The sequence below is a fragment of the Lepisma saccharinum genome, chromosome 17 (assembly GCF_977018435.1).
Source record: "Lepisma saccharinum chromosome 17, izLepSacc3.1, whole genome shotgun sequence".
NCBI lineage: Eukaryota > Metazoa > Arthropoda > Insecta > Zygentoma > Lepismatidae > Lepisma > Lepisma saccharinum.
The window spans coordinates 1,609,540-1,625,640 of NC_139245.1; the positions used below are offsets into that span (position 1 = coordinate 1,609,540).

The 16,101-nt window shown below is 34.4% G+C and overlaps 1 protein-coding gene across 1 annotated transcript in view; it reads left to right on the forward strand.

Moving 5' to 3' along the window:
• LOC146001460 (retinoblastoma-like protein 1) overlaps positions 1-15,099 on the forward strand; it is a 50,346-nt gene extending 35,247 nt beyond the window's left edge. Inside the window, exons 13-18 of the mRNA XM_083138785.1 lie at positions 17-234; positions 1,720-1,899; positions 4,088-4,277; positions 6,703-6,905; positions 8,731-8,901; positions 11,546-15,099. Coding sequence (XP_082994911.1) covers positions 17-234; positions 1,720-1,899; positions 4,088-4,277; positions 6,703-6,905; positions 8,731-8,901; positions 11,546-11,716 — 1,133 coding nt within the window. The 3' untranslated portion in view covers positions 11,717-15,099. The remainder of the gene's footprint in view (positions 1-16; positions 235-1,719; positions 1,900-4,087; positions 4,278-6,702; positions 6,906-8,730; positions 8,902-11,545) is intronic.
• Positions 15,100-16,101: the final 1,002 nt, after the last annotated feature.

Genomic DNA, 16,101 nt, shown 5'->3' on the forward strand with positions numbered 1-16,101 from the left:
ATCAATTTTCTTCCAGCCATCCAGGGAGAAAATGGTGAGCGTTACATTCCCATATCGCACATTCAGGGTAGCGGAAGCGTCATTATACAAGCCCAGCATACCCAGCCTTTCACTGCCATTACAGGGAAAAACCTGAACAGTGCCACCCAAAACAACAACAATAATAATACAATCATAGACAAGAGAATCAAAAAACCAAAGAGAACTGGATCTCTGGGTCTCTTCTTCAGAAAAGTAAGTCTCTAGTAGATTTTTTGATGCATTTAATCTTGGCTTTCTGTTATTCATGTAGTGTTTTCCATTTTCTGTGCTATTTTGTCCACAAAAAGTCTCTCCAGATTGAAATATTGGTGGTGGAAATGTAGCATTAACGATGTCTTAAATGAGGCCTGAGCCAATACCAATGTATCTGAATCAGCCGACACTTTTCTGACCTTTGGCTCGTTAACAGGGTTGCTAAAATGTCAAGTTTGTACAGCACTGTAATCTTTCAAAGTTTCGCCTGGCAACACTGCACATTGAGAGGATCATGTGACTACAAGCGATCAGGTGTTTCCTAGATGGCATTGATTCAGAAGGCAGTGTGTTCTGTGGTATGCAGAGCTGAAATCATGCATTCTGGTGCATTGAAAGTTAAGAAGCATGTATGACAAAAAGGAAATGTTGCAGATTTACCGTGAAGAGACCAGCAGAGGACAAGCGAAGAGACGGTTGACCGAGTGAGGGAGAGCATTGTGGCCCCTCCCCATCTCGCTCTTGCAGTCAGAAACTTCCTGGATCAAGAATTCGGAGGTAGGTGGCTAGCCCACATCATGGCTTTCAAGGTTGCCAGACCTTACTCCGTGTGACTTGGCTGTGGGGATATGTCAAGATGAAAGTGTACGCAGGAAAGCCAAGAGATCTGGATGACCTCAAAGCAAGGTGATCTGCAGTCATCGTTGGGCATTTCGGATGAGCAGCACCAGAAAGACATTCTGGGTTTCAGGACGAGATTGCAGGAATGCATCAATATGAATGGTACCCAGTTGGAGGTGTGGCGATGAGTAAAACAGTCATGGAGTGTTGCCAAGTAAAACGTTGAAGACTGCTGTGAAGTTCAAACTTTATTTCACTGAAATATGTCTGTTGGTTACAGAATTATAGTAAATTTTAGGGATGGGCCGATACGAAATTTTGGCCGATACCGATAAAGTACCGATACAAAATTTACAGATACCGATAACCGATATTCTACCGATCCGATATAAAATTAGAAATGGTCCTTGAAGAACCTGAAATGTTCATTGATTTCCTTAATAAATGTGTGTTTCGAGGTGACTGCAGTGCAAAAGAAGTTGAATATTTAGACAATTACTTTTTTAAAAAGTAGGGCATCAAGATTATCCATAAAAATTACAACAAAATGGCAGAATTTTGCACTAAATTATAAGATATTTATCGATATATCGGATCGGTAAAATAATCGGTAATTTTACCGATACACCGATATGCCTATATCGGCCAATACCGATAGAGTACCGATTAATCGGTCCCATCCCTAGTAAATTTAAATGTGGGATGGACTTAGGAAAACCCAGTACATCTGTGGTGGTAAAAATTTTAAATTGATTTTTGGGAAGTGTTTGATTTGACTCAATAGTGTTTTGTCTTTTTTAAATATATGATTCAAGGTGATTTGCAGCCGTGGTATATAAATCCATATTCACCTTCTTTTTCCAGTTTTATTCCCTGGCAGCCATACGTATGCAAGAATTGTGTTCGCATTTGAAAGTTACTGATGATGAACTTCGAAGGAAAATCTGGACTTGCTTTGAACATACTATTATCCAGCACACCGATCTCATGCAAGATAGGCATTTGGACCAAATCTTAATGTGTGCTGTGTATGTTATATGTAAGGTATGTATGTTTCTTATATTCTGTGAAGATATAAATGTGTGCATGTCGGAAGTACTGCTAATTTTTTTTTTATCAGTACGTTTACAAAATTACTGATGATATCTGCTGGTAAAGACTTGATATAAAGTACATTATATACAGAACCTGAATAATATGTGAGCCCCCTTTTTAATAAGCTGGCACTAGTGTGTTTTCGGAGTTCTTGTAAAAAGTGGGAAATCACCAAAAATATTGTTGAAAAGTTTGTGCATTTCAAGGGAAAATACTGGAAATATCATCTCAATGCAGCATCAGCAACCCCTCTGTCCTTTTTTGTGGTTTTGTGCACATGTACCTATTGTCTGCTCTTATGTTATGTATTCTCATCTGGTGGTTGAAGTTGTGAACTAAGAGGGCTGGGGCATAAGCCATGGCATTTTTTTTTTTTTTTTTTTTTGTGAATGCAGGAGTGGAAAAAAAATATACAAATGGAAGAAGCAGGTCATGTGTCTCATTGGTTGTCAGGGAAGTGCCAAAAATCCATTTAAAAAAAGTTGTTCTACAACATGCTGGTCTCAATGATGTGGGAATGCCATTGCCACAAAACATTTGATTGTATATGATGCCTCTCACATGTGAAAAACTGTCTCCCACATCGTTGGCAGCATGCTGTGGATGCTCCCAAGGACTACTTTCAGAGTTCCTAGGTGCCTCTTTCGTTTTTGTACTGACAATGTACCCTTGTGACTAATACACGCATGTAGAACAAAACTTTTTAAATGTTTTTTTTTTTTTCTGGCCACTTCCATATTAATCCCTGGTATACATGACCTACCTTGTTCATGCATTGTTCAATTCCATAAAATGTCTTCTTCCATTTGTATATTTTGAATTTTTGTTCTGGTCCTGCATTCTCACAAAAAAATAGTTTCCATGACTTATGCCTAGGGGCATGCATATTTCGTTTTTGACGAAAAAACGAAATTTGAAAAAACACATTGTAGTGTTAATTTTTCATGTTTTTGAAAGGTGTGAGATGCATTTTGTGACCATGTTTTGTCACGAAATAATGCGAAATGAACTTCAAAAAGCGAAATTAACTCTTAAACACGAAATTTACCATTTATATACCGACGCGACACTTTCTGAAGTCTGAAGTATCCTGTGAGTTATGCAATTCCCGGAAAATTGATTAATTCTGCTGTTAATATTGGAGAAGCAAAAATGGACTCCTTTACGCAGAAATAAACTTAATGTGCTATTAGAAGTGAAATGTTAATTTTGTGGAATAAGTGTAGTTTTTAAATCAAATTTAGGATTATATTCACAATTTTAAAACCAAAATGTCTTTTTATATACCACTTTTCATCCAATTTTTCACCGCTATAACACCGATATTTCATTTTATTTACCGCTTTTGAACCCGAAATTGACTCAGTTTTTGTACCGAAATTTTGCTTTTTTATTTACCAAAAATATGTGCCTCTACTTATGCCCCAGCACTCGTACATTTAAACAAGAAAAGGACTTCATTTAAACTAAGTTTGCTTCTTTCAGCTATATTCTACAATGCCCGTGTCTCAATACTTAGCTATCAAAGTATTAATTTTGGTGGTTTCTGCCACTATCCACTCAGGAATGTGTTACTACTTGGCAAGCTTCCTCTGTCTGTTGTTTTACTATGAGCCTCGAGGTACACTGTCATCACCAGTTCATTTGTTGTGTTACCTGCTACTCGTTGAAGAAAGATCCAGGCATGGTGTGGCTTTATGCTGTCAGTGTTTAGTTCATGTGGTAACTGCATAATGGCATGCATTTCTTTGATTTTTGAATGTGTCAGGATGTGAGCTACATGCCTGGATTAGTAAGTACTTTATCTCAGGATATTAATTTGCTTCCATATTTTCCATCCTCTGAAATATGAGTTTGTATCAACATTAGAATGAAGAATAGTTGCAATTTTAGGGGTTGGTATGGAAGTGTGGTGAGATGTAAGTAGTACTAAAAGTACAGATATGTGACTACAAAGGCTTTACTAGTTTCCAATTCTTGTGAAGCATGTGGAAATTTTTTAAGACAATGTAGAGATTTTGTATTTCTTCCCCTAAAAGTCAGGATGTGATACTAAATTAGAGATGGGTTTTATACATGTGAAAATTAGATTTATTTTTTCAGCTGTGTTGAATACTGAAATCTGCTTCTTTTGCAGGTAACACAGCATGAAAGGACATTCACAGACATCATGAAATGCTACAGGTACCAACCCCAAGCTAGATCGCATGTTTATCGAAGTGTTCTTCTGTGTACAAAGAAGAGAAGAGGTTCAGGATCTTCAAGCAACGGTGCTTCTAGTACAAGTAGTCCAGCTCCTAGTGACAGGGAGGATGCTGAAAATAAAGGTAATGTGTAGAGGCATGGATATTTAGTTTTTCTCAAAGGTGTGAGGTGCTTTTTCCTACCCTATTTTGTCACGAAATGATGCAAAATGAACTGCAAAATAGTCTTAAACGTGAAATTTAGAGTTTATTTGCCGATGTGACGCTTTCTGAAGTTTGAAATATCCTGCAAGTTATCCTGCTCCCTTCATACAGAAATAAAGTTAATACTCTGGTAACTACATCAATATGCATTAGAAGGAATATGTTTATTTTGTGTAATAAGTGCAGTTTTAAATCAAATTTAGGATTATATTCACAATTTTAAAACCAAAATGTCACATTGTAACTAAAGATATCTGTTTGGCGGTTACACGGAGATAGGTAATTCACCCTTGATAAGTTGACTTTTCATTTTTTCATGCAGATTTTCTTTGCAATTGCTTGTGGTTTTTGTAGAGAAAGATGGAGTCATCATCATGTCGTTTCTGGCCAATTCCGGAGGGTGGGGTGAGGACAGGGCATTGATTTCTATTGAATTCATGACTATGTTTGAAGGAATAGCAGGTTTCCCATAGCCAGACCTTCCTCTTGATAGAAGTATTGGCCTTCGAACTGTAGGGTTTCTAGGCAAACTTTCAGGAGGGATATGGTTAGTTCAGTCTCATTCGGGCTTTTCGTGTTGTTTAATAGCCACTTCCTGGTTTCACTTATGTCAAGGCTTCTTGGTATGGATGGGTACAATTCCTGGACGTTTATGCTGGCCATTCTTATTTTGTCAGCCTCCACGTATCCGGTGACCATTTCTTTTACTTCTTTCTCATATTTAAGGCATGTGCAACTTACGATAATATAATAAAAGTACTTAAAAATACTTATGATTTGTGAGTATAAGTTTTACAAAAAACAACATGTCAAGATGCAACTGGTCCCTTCATCAGGTACACTTCTTGGCGAGTGGTATCACTTCGTGGCCATGTCAATTAGAATAAAAGACGTGTCCATAAAGTGATACCACTCGCCAAGAAGTGAACCTGATGAAGGGACCAGTTGTGTCTTGAAATGTTGTTTTTTGTAAAACTTATACTTACAAATCGTAAGTAGTTCATTTTATAGTATTTTTAAGTACTTTTATTATGCTTTTACTTCTTGGCTGTTTCGGACACAATATTTCAGATGGTGGTTGTGTTCACTTATCTTTTGTTGTAGCCACTTAGCAAGGTGGTTTCCTGGGTGTTTGAAGCCGCCGACTTTTACACAGAGGGCGGTTCCAGGTTTGCATTTTTTGGATGCCATAGACTGCAGGGATATCCGGTTCGTGAACTTTTACCTTTTTCTTCTCTTCTTTGAATAGGGGGGGATGAGTCCAGAGCTGCTTGGATTTCTTGGCATATTTTGCTCAGGGGGCAGGAGTCAAGTGGACTTGTAACCTTCCAAGTTGACAGTCCTTTATTTTTGCTGAAAAAGCTTCCTTAGTGATTATTACATATTGGTTTGCTTTGTCCGCATGCATGCATCAGAGGTTGTTTGAGGAGAGCCAATTTTTTTTTTAATTTCTGAAGTACATTCATGATAAAGCCACCAGGCAGGTGGTGAAATTGATCACGAAGAAAATCTGCACGCAAAAGTGAAAAGTGAACTTATCAGAGTGAATTACCAAAATGTCATTTTATATACTGCTTATGATTTTTCACCGCTATAACACAGACATTTTATTTTATATACCACTTTTGAACCTGAAATTGACTGATTTTGTACCAAAATTTTGCTTTTTTTTTATTACCGAAAATATATGCCTGTAGACTGTCTTATCAGTAGGGTGGAGATTTTTTGCATGTTTTCCATTTATAAATAAAGTACAAAAAAATCAAATCAGTTAGCGTGCAACTGACAGAAAATACAGTGTAACCTTGATCTTAACATGTTGCTGTATTGTGACCATAAAAATTGAATGTCTAATGTAGGAAAATGTAAAAATTCTACAGTGCCTTTTTAAGTGCCTATTTGCTAAGTTTTAGGGCCTATAAATCTGCACCTTAGTCATCAATACAAGGTCTTTGAAAGCCAAAGTATTGCAGCTTCCATGGGATTTTCAACACTGCAAACAAGTTCTTCCTCAAGTCATGAAATGGGGAGAGGGATGGGGGCTTAGCATTTTTTTGTGCACATCATACACACAACTTTACAATATACTTTGATGCCATTTTCAGATGTTCATCTTTATAACTCTTTTTGATGAGGCACATTGATTGTTAAAATTACTAATACAAAATTTAGTAGAAATATAAAAATAAAGCTTCTGAACAAATTATGAAAATTTATAAAGGAGTTTACAAATAACTAGAAATGAGCCAGTTGTTGAAGCATTGCATGATATAGTGTGTGTACTTTCATAAGTGAATGGAAATGTTCATCGAAATATGCTGTTAATAGTAATTTCCTCTTGCAGAAGAACCAAATGAAAGAATCCGTTCGTGCAGCACGTTGTCTGTCACTCACCCACCGTCTGCTCCTCCAACTCCTACACATTTGGCTGGAACTTCAACTAGTTTTGAAAATGAAGATAGGGGTGATCTCATAAAATTCTACAATGAAGTATATGTACAAAAGATTCAAGATTTTGTTCTGAAGTTTTCGGGTAAAATCAATCAGGTAAGTTCATGTGAATGGTGGTGTTAAACAGGACCTTGTTATTTAAGGGGCATATTGTGACGTGCGTATTACTCACAGCTAAATAACTAAGAACTTTTAAAAGATCTAAGGTCAATTACTTACGTGTGTGAGTATGATTTGTCGATCAAAACAACGTGCATATTCTTAGAAGAAACACGTTAAGAAAGTGTTAGTTCAGGATACAGGTTAAAGGTTATGGTAAAAAAACACTAACTGAAGAACCTGCATTGTAGCCATAAAAACAGTCATTCTGTCCACACACAAATCTAAAACCGCGCATATCACAATCTAAAACCTCATAAAAGAAAAGTTTGAAGCAGCTATTAGAAGCCACCTGGTCAGTGCTTGGGAGAAGCGAATGTGATATGCAAAATAAGTTATTGTTTTTAATTACAATTCAAAAACATTGTATTTTAAAGCAGTAGTGCACAGTTTTCTTACAGTTTGATATAGTTCATCATTTATATAAATTAACTAATAAAATATTAAGCCTATCATATAAGTATTAACATACTTTTAATGTTTGTGGGGTAAAATTTTGCTCCGTATAGTTATAAAAGATCCTAATGAATATGCAGGTACAAGTACACTGACCTTCCTTAGTACAGTTTGTTTCTCTATACAGCATATTTGCAGAAGGTAAAATTCAACCTACAAGTGTATCAATATACGCTGTATAAAACACACATTATTATACTAACTTCGTTGTCCATACGACCGTGCTGCAAACACAAATTAATTATGTTAACAAGCTGAACCATTATGTATAAGTAGGGAGACAAATTTATAGTAAATAAAAACTGAGGAGAGCGGTAAATAAAATGTAAGACCAGCGGTATGTACCAGCAGTGAAAAAAAAAATTGGCACACACTTTTTCATCATGAGAGGAAACAACATACAAAAATTGATAAACTACTTCATTTTTATATACTGTACAAATACACAAGTACTTAGATTTCAACTTTAAAAGTACTTAGATTTCAACTTTAAAAGTACTTAGATTTCAACTTTAATTGCCAGTAGTGGCAATTGGGTGGGGCAAGGATAGTTTACTTTTCTTGCTAGACAAGGCTAAGTATTTAGAGGCCATAGTGCAGGGGCAAAGAAAGTGAGGACCCCGCACCCTCCCCACCGCCGAAATGCCACCAATGGTAATTGCACTAAAATAAAAAGAAGAAATTGGGAAATCCCAATTTGCGTGTCTTCCTGATGTGATAGAAGATAAAACGTTCTTCAGCTGCAAGTGGTAGGAAACTTTAGGCAAACGTTTCGTTACAAATCGACAGTTTGCGCGCACAACCTCGATTGCCGGTTTTCTCATGTTTTCTACTTAATTTGATGATATTTCATGGTTATTTCACGAAAAAGCGTTCATGAAAATTCAATGTCCCTATGTATAAGGATAAACAAATATATTGGGTTGATGCATTAGTTCGTAGCATTTGTGTTTGGTATGGCAACACTGCGGTGTTAGGAGATTGTCTAATGTTCATCAATTGTAGTGGCATTGTTGTGCTTGTAAATATGCTTTGAATTTTACAGATTTGAAGAAAGACTGTGTTATTTATGGGCTAAAGAACAATAAGTGTCCAGTGGGGGGATGGGGGGATTTCCAACATATTCTTCTGTCTGAGTTTAACATAGGGGCAAAGGCAGGGGAGGCAGCTCGAAACATTTGTTTCTGGAAACTGGAAAAATACATTTAGCATTTATGTTGGAATGCTGGGTTGAAATGATTGACATTCTTACGATACAATATTTCTTTATTTGTACATTGCATTTTTTTTTTCAATCCAATTTTAGAATGATGCTCTTACTTTATCACCACTGCCACCTTCAAAGATGCAGCCTATGTCACCATGTCGTCGAGTGTCTGACAAGCATTCTGTGTATATACGTTCACTGACGCCACGCTGTATTCCAGCATCGCCAACGCAACCTTTCAGCTATTCGTTCCACAGAAGTCCAGCCAAGGTATTGTCACTTTCCAGTTTCTGTGTTCGTGATTATTGTTTTGCGAGCATGTATGAATGTATACAAACTTTAGGCTAAAAGATTAAAAATCGGCAACTTACGCACATTACCAGTATGTTATGTATGAATGTAGAATTGCTCTTTCAGTTAAGTTTTTGAACTGATCAAAAATAGTTATACAGGTGTCTAACATTCTGGAAATCCTGGAAAAGTCAGTGAATTTAATTCTGGAAAAAGTCTTGGAACTGTCAGAGGAATTTACTGTGTTTCTGGAAAAATCAACATTTTTGTAGTAGTACACTAAAAGAATGTTTTTGAAAAAAAGGAAAAAAGATTACGTTTCTTGTGGACAAACTATACTTAAATTGTATAAATATGGAGAAACTAGTAATCACTTTATCTGCAAAACTGTTTTTTCTTCTTCGTTCTATTAATTTCAGTGGCCACTGCCACCATCCTCACTGGAACTCGCGTGCATGCCAAGCAACAGTACAGCGAGTTCCAACGAGCATGGTGGCAGTGGCCACTGAAATTAATAGAACAAAGAAGAAAAACAGTTTCGCGGATAAAGTGATTACTAGTTTCTCCATATTTATAAAATTATATATACTACCGCATCTCTTTTCCCAATTATGAATTAAATTTTTTGTGTAGTGCATATTACAATTTGATAGTTACAATGGAAATCGTGTATTAAATACTCCAGGAAAAGGTCATGTTTTGAACTGTTTTCATTTAGAAATCGACTACACTAAGTGGCTGTTGGTATTTACAGCTTTTTTGTAATTTTTGTGTTATGTTTGGTAGATATTACAATTAATGCAGATTTTGTTACTAAATTTCACTGATTTATTCTACAATTGCAATGCTTTTTTATGTAAGAAAGAATTTGTTGTTAACTGTTAGTCAGTCCTGCTATTCTCACTTATATGTGAAGTGAATATTCTAAATATTTAATTAATTAAGATTGTAACTGTGATGTTCGTCAAACTATAGTGGCCTTCTTACACCCATGTTAAAATACTAAAATTGCCCTAATGACTTGGTGTGGAAAATTTTGGTTCTTGGTCTGGAAAAGTCAGATTTTTTTTTTTTTTTTTTTAATTATAGACATCCTCAGTTATGGTTTTAAAATGGAAGTTAACAAATTTAGCAAATTTCATACATATATTTCAATACAAAAAATTAATTTCCATAGAAACCCATTGCCGTCCTATTATGAAATTTTGGACACAAATAGTCAATTGATGTCTTCACAACAAAAACATATTTTTTTTAAAGAAAGGTGTTTTTGAGATTATTATTTTTTAAAAGTTTTTTTTTTTTTTTTAATTTTTGAACAATTACAAATGGCACAGTCATGTTGCATTTCAAATTAAAGCGCATTGAAAGAAGAAGCGAATGACACTAATTTGAGCTCTAGGTCAAATAGTTTTTGATCTAAAGATTTCAAAATGTCAAATTTTTTGTTTTGCGTTTTGGAAAGTCAATAACTCAAGAAACTAAGAGCACAAATAAACTGAAATTTGGCAGTTTTAGTCCTCTAAATACAATGAATAAACACAAAATCTTTAAAATCTGAATCCTAAAGGTTCAAAAATATACTTGAACCTGAGTTATACATATGTCAAGTGAAGAGAAAATAATATGCATAACTAAAAATTACTTACAAATCAGATTTAGATACCATGTCATATCATTATTAAAATACTGTAATTTTTCAGGATCAAGATACAGTATAATACAGGTTATTTCTGTTATAAACTTGTAACATAATGAATCTAAAAGTTTCATTCTTGAATACATTACACTTTATTAGTTTTATGTGGATTAGCATCCACTTCCCGTATAAATTTTATTTTCAGGTCAAGCATGTAACTTTTCCTCCAGCAGCAACTGAAAAATGTTCACTAGAGGAACTGGTTTAGTTTTTATAATGGAACACTGCAAACGTCAGCTATCGGCATCTTTTTAACGTGTGTATTTTTTTTTATATCGCGATTATGTACAAAAAAATGCGTCTCGTGTTCTGAACAACTGCGGCAAATCATTCTCCTCTGATTTCATGCTGCTTCTCCTTTCTTTTTCTGTGAACCTGCCGTGCCGCACTCTTCTTTCCCTCAACTCGAGACCGATGGCCACCATCCATCCCCACCTATCCTGTTTCGTATTTGAAACTCCTTGTAACAACCAGAAATTTATACTTCTATGAAATTGTTTTAGCTTGGTTACATACAAATCAACTGTATTTTATGAAAATTAGTACATATAACACCGAATTACGTATTAGGTTTAATTAACACATTCTTTAAATTATATTTTGCCGGGACCTGCAGTAATTTACATATAAAGCAGAATTACGCAGGACTGAGTTACGTATAAAGCAGTCTTAACTGATTTTTTTTATTTGTTGGTTTGACATGGAATGACCCATTTGTGTTGCATGTATCAATGTAAGTCAAACATAACCACATTGCCTGTATTGTTGTAAGCTACTGCTTTTGTCATAGGCCATTACAGTGAAGAAATTAAGATGGAAAATTTTGGAAATAAGTTTTGAATTTCCATGTATCATCTCTAATAGTTGAGTTCCAGTACATTTTGATTTTGCTTTTGACTAAGGTTGTTACTGTTGTAATTTCAGGACTTGGATACGATCAACAACATGATTCAACTCGACTCTAGGAAGGTTGGTAAGCGGTTGCTAGCAGATGATAATTCAGATGCCGACGCCCCTCAGGCAAAGCAACCGGCACTAGTCACTAGAAAATTGCACGATCTGATAGGTGACAGGCTTGGCAAGACCCAAGATTAGATTAGTCAATCATGGCATTCATTACTAATTGTTTTTCTAAATGTTTATATATTATACTGGAAGAAATATATATATACAGAGAATGTTTTATGGAGTGTTTGTGAAGCAAAATGAAGAAATCTGTGTCTCTGTACACATTATTTTCTTGCCCAGTGACTTAACAAATTTTTGAAGCTTTAACTGAAGATTGGGAAATAATCAGGAAGACCTTCAGAAGTGATTTTTTTTCATCTGGATTTTTGAAAAGTACTATACATAATAAGGTAGAAACAAAATCACTACAGGAGTCCGTACACAAGGATCATTGAATAAAACTTCCGTAGCTAATATAAATCTTAGAGCGTTTCAAGAAAGAAAAAATGATCTCATCAAATGTATTATTATTGATATTTTTATGCTCAAATATCAGAGCAAAGGGAATCACAAAACGTGTGAGACTGTTTACACTTTTTCCTACAACTCAATGTGTCTTACTGCCAAAGATTGGTAGGTGTATCTCCTATTACAGACTTTTACGTTCCTTTGATGGGGATAACACTGTAGTCAATATTATAAAAAAATATTGGAATCTAGTAGCATAAATTTGTGTTAGTACTGTGTACTCCTTTTCTGCAAGGAAGAATGCATAGTTGTGGAATGCCTTTTGTGTCTGATTTAGCATCAATAATGTCAAGTTATTTCACAATTATTATATATATATATTTTTTTTTTTTGCATCTTGTGTACCTTTTACAAGATTAGTATTGTGTGAAGTAATTTTTTCTTACTTTTTTTTAAAATTTGGATTGGCAGTTTTTTTTTGTATGTATATTTGTAATATAGGGTACTGTTTGATATTTTATCCTTGAAGTTGATAGGCATTAAGTTTCTAGCAATTTAATTCTCGTATTCCTATTAGGAAACTTTTTCTCCCACATTCTGTATTGGTCATACAGTGTGAGAGCAATATTTTTTACATTCTGCAATTAAATACTATCTACGAGTAGATAGTTTGGATCAGCAGGTTGATATTTTGAAGGGATGGGATACCACAGTTTGTGCGAAATTATTTTTAAGTGGTGAATTAAATCTTATGTATGTATGTCTGTATTTAGTTGTACATATTTGATGAATAAGAAAAGATAGTCTGTAAATTCAATTTTTAACGTATTACAAACAACTCATTTTTCTTTCAGCATAGCTAAAAACAATGTTCATGCGTGATGTTACACATTTCAAATTCTTTGACAATGACTGAAGGGTTCGTGCTTAAAGGCCGTTATCATTCTTAAATTATTCACATGTGAAATATTGTATGAATTTTATCACAATATTCTATTCTGTGCATTTTTGTTCAAACATCTCATTGGAGAATGTTCTTTCCCAAAAACAGAACAAGCAATAACTGAGAATGGTAATGTTAATGAGCAGCTATGTAATATTATGTTTAGGAAAAGTACTCTGTCAATATCAGCCAATATAAGTTTATCGGTTTATTGGGAATTTATATATATATATATATATATATATATACATACCCTGAAATTGAGTGTACAATTCTTATCATTTTGTTATTATTTTCATGTATATAAAAGTATTGTTGATGTACTTTGATTTTTGTGGAGTAAATTTCTAAATACATTTTTTTTTCTAAATCATAACCACAACAGCCAACTTCTTCATATGTAAATTAAGGAGGTAAAATAACAATTCAGCCATGTTTGCTCTGTTTTATGAATGCATTTTGGTTCATCCCTAATTATTTTAGTGAAATATGGGCTGTTTAATTGCACATTTTATCTCGTTAATTATAGGATTTTAATAGTTCACTTACAATAACACAGAAATAGGTAGAATAAAAGATATGAAACGATAAAATTACCATTCCAGTGTCTGAATATGTTTAAAAATAACCAGCCATGTAGAGGTTCACTCTGCTACATTTTCTGTGTATATATATAGTGTGGTATTTTTTAAACATTAACTTTAAATCACTTGATGAAAAGTGGTGTTTGATGAAATACGGCCTTTGATCGTGCACAAATGCATATGCATATTATTCATTTCCATTGAACATTGCTTGCTTGGAGAAAACTTAAAACTCTTATAAACTTTGCTACCAGTTTTACGTCTGGTGATAAGTAAGTGATAAGTTTTTTGCATGGATTGAAATACAAGGGTAGATTGCATTGCAGCACTTTTAAATTGGCAGCAGTGAAGTAAAAAGCATCATACACAGGAAATACAGTGTGTCGAGATGATAGGTATCCAAAAAGTAAATGTTATAAAACTGATTTATTGCATAATTGGTCAAAATCTCTCTTTCAGATTTTTCTGTCAGTCTTTTCAGGTGCTTGAATGTGAAGGTTTGGTGCTACAGAAGTAATCCAGACGATATTGACATATCTTTCTAGGTAGTAGCACATTTGGTGCTATGTGGGAGTGGTTGGGCTCTGCAACTATCCTGTTGTTGTCTCAAACGAACACATTCTCCCTGGAAGCACTTGCTATGCCACGTAACTACAATCTCTTATAGCAAATCAAAGTGTTTGCACTAGGATTAATATTTCCATTTGATTCTGCAGGTTTTAAAACTGTAGCTCATAGTGTGCAATTTTTATGCAAAATATCTATCTTGCAGAGTAGAGATTGTCATTTTGCAGCATGGACATTTATAAGGAGAATTTTGAAGAGTTTGCGATGATATGATGATGTGGTAAAGCATAGGAATTTATAATGAGTACTTAAGAGAGATAACTTTTTGTTTATGAAGTACATATCATCTGAACACACAGTATAATAGTAGTAGGCATTTTCAAGAGTTGCTACATGTTTACTCAAATCATCTCTCCCATCGCAAAATGATCAAGTAACAGTCTTTTGTTACTCCTGTTTTAATTTTGTACCAGTTACTATTATTTATATAACATTCTTATACTTTTTTCTAGGATGAATAATTCAAGTAACAAAATTGTTTTTTCTGTTCTTTGGGAAAGTATGTATATATTTTGTATATATATATATATGAAGGAAAATTTTGTACGGGATTATATTGCATGGTGTTTATTTGGTTAAATATTTTGTGAACATTTTGTGCTTAGAGCTAATTGCATTGTAAATGCAGGAATTGAAATTGTAATAGATATACCTGCCTTTTTGTTCTCAACATTCAAGACTGTGGGAATTGTGCATGGTGTAAGCGATTGGGTGTGTCATAAAGAAATTTAAATGCTGTTACTTGTAAATAATTTGTTTTCTTTTCATAAGTAATGTCAATTTTGCCTTTGACTATAAACTGCAAAGAAGTACTGTCAAGTCTACAATATAACTGTGGTTATTAATTCACATCGTTGAATTGATTCTAGAACTCAGGTTTCACAGTTTACATTATGATAAAAAATAAACAAGAGGTATAATAAGTAAGGACAAAAGAGTATCTCAGTAATACAACATTTATTTGTAAAAAGGATCTCAAGGAATAGAACGATATCCCCCCACTGACAGATGTCCCTGTAATTTTACTCCTTGAAAACTGCAATATGAATAGAATCATTTCATTATTGTTAACTTAATGCGTGGGGTAACCTAAGAGTTCCCAACATTTGGGTCTGTGCTGCCCTTTGCATGTCATACCGTATTTACGCGTGTATAATGTGCACCCTGGTTTTTGATGGGGAAAAGTGACAAACAACTGTATCTTGTATATAGTGTGCAGTACAATCCAGTTTCAAGAAATGGCTTTCTTAATTGTAGGTTGTAAAGCTGTTGCTATGCCGATCAAGAGTGAATGACATCATACCTATTAAATGAGTCGCGTGTAGCAATGTGGACCAAGAGGAGAATATTCTCTTGTTGTGTAAATAATAGAAAGTGAGATCAAAATTAAGTTTTGTATTTGCAGTGCTCAAGTAGTTATTATTTCTCACTCAACAAATACTGCTGATACGTATCCCATGTGACGGGATGTGAATTCCCGAATTCCACCAGAACAACACGGCCTTTAAACTTTTATGCATGGTTTTGCTCATTTCCTCTTTACTTTTTCTAAAAAAAACTTCAAAATCTATACTATTTCCATGACTTAACGTAACATTTATAGGAGGCACATTCAGGCCCCTCAAACTGGCAGTTAGGAGCACAATATTTCTTCCATTAAGACATTCACACTCCATATTATATTATTATTATTTGGCCAGTAATGCATTTTTAATTATTGTTTTCTTTTTCCTTATCTTTTCTTTCATCCAAAGTACCATAAAAACCAGAATGTTTCTTCATTTTGTGATGAGCTTATTTTAACCGCATTTCACATTAGTGTCACTATCTTGAATGAAATACTGTTTCCATATTCATAAAATGCAGGATTTAAGCTTTCCAACAATATATAACATGATAGGGTTCCGTAA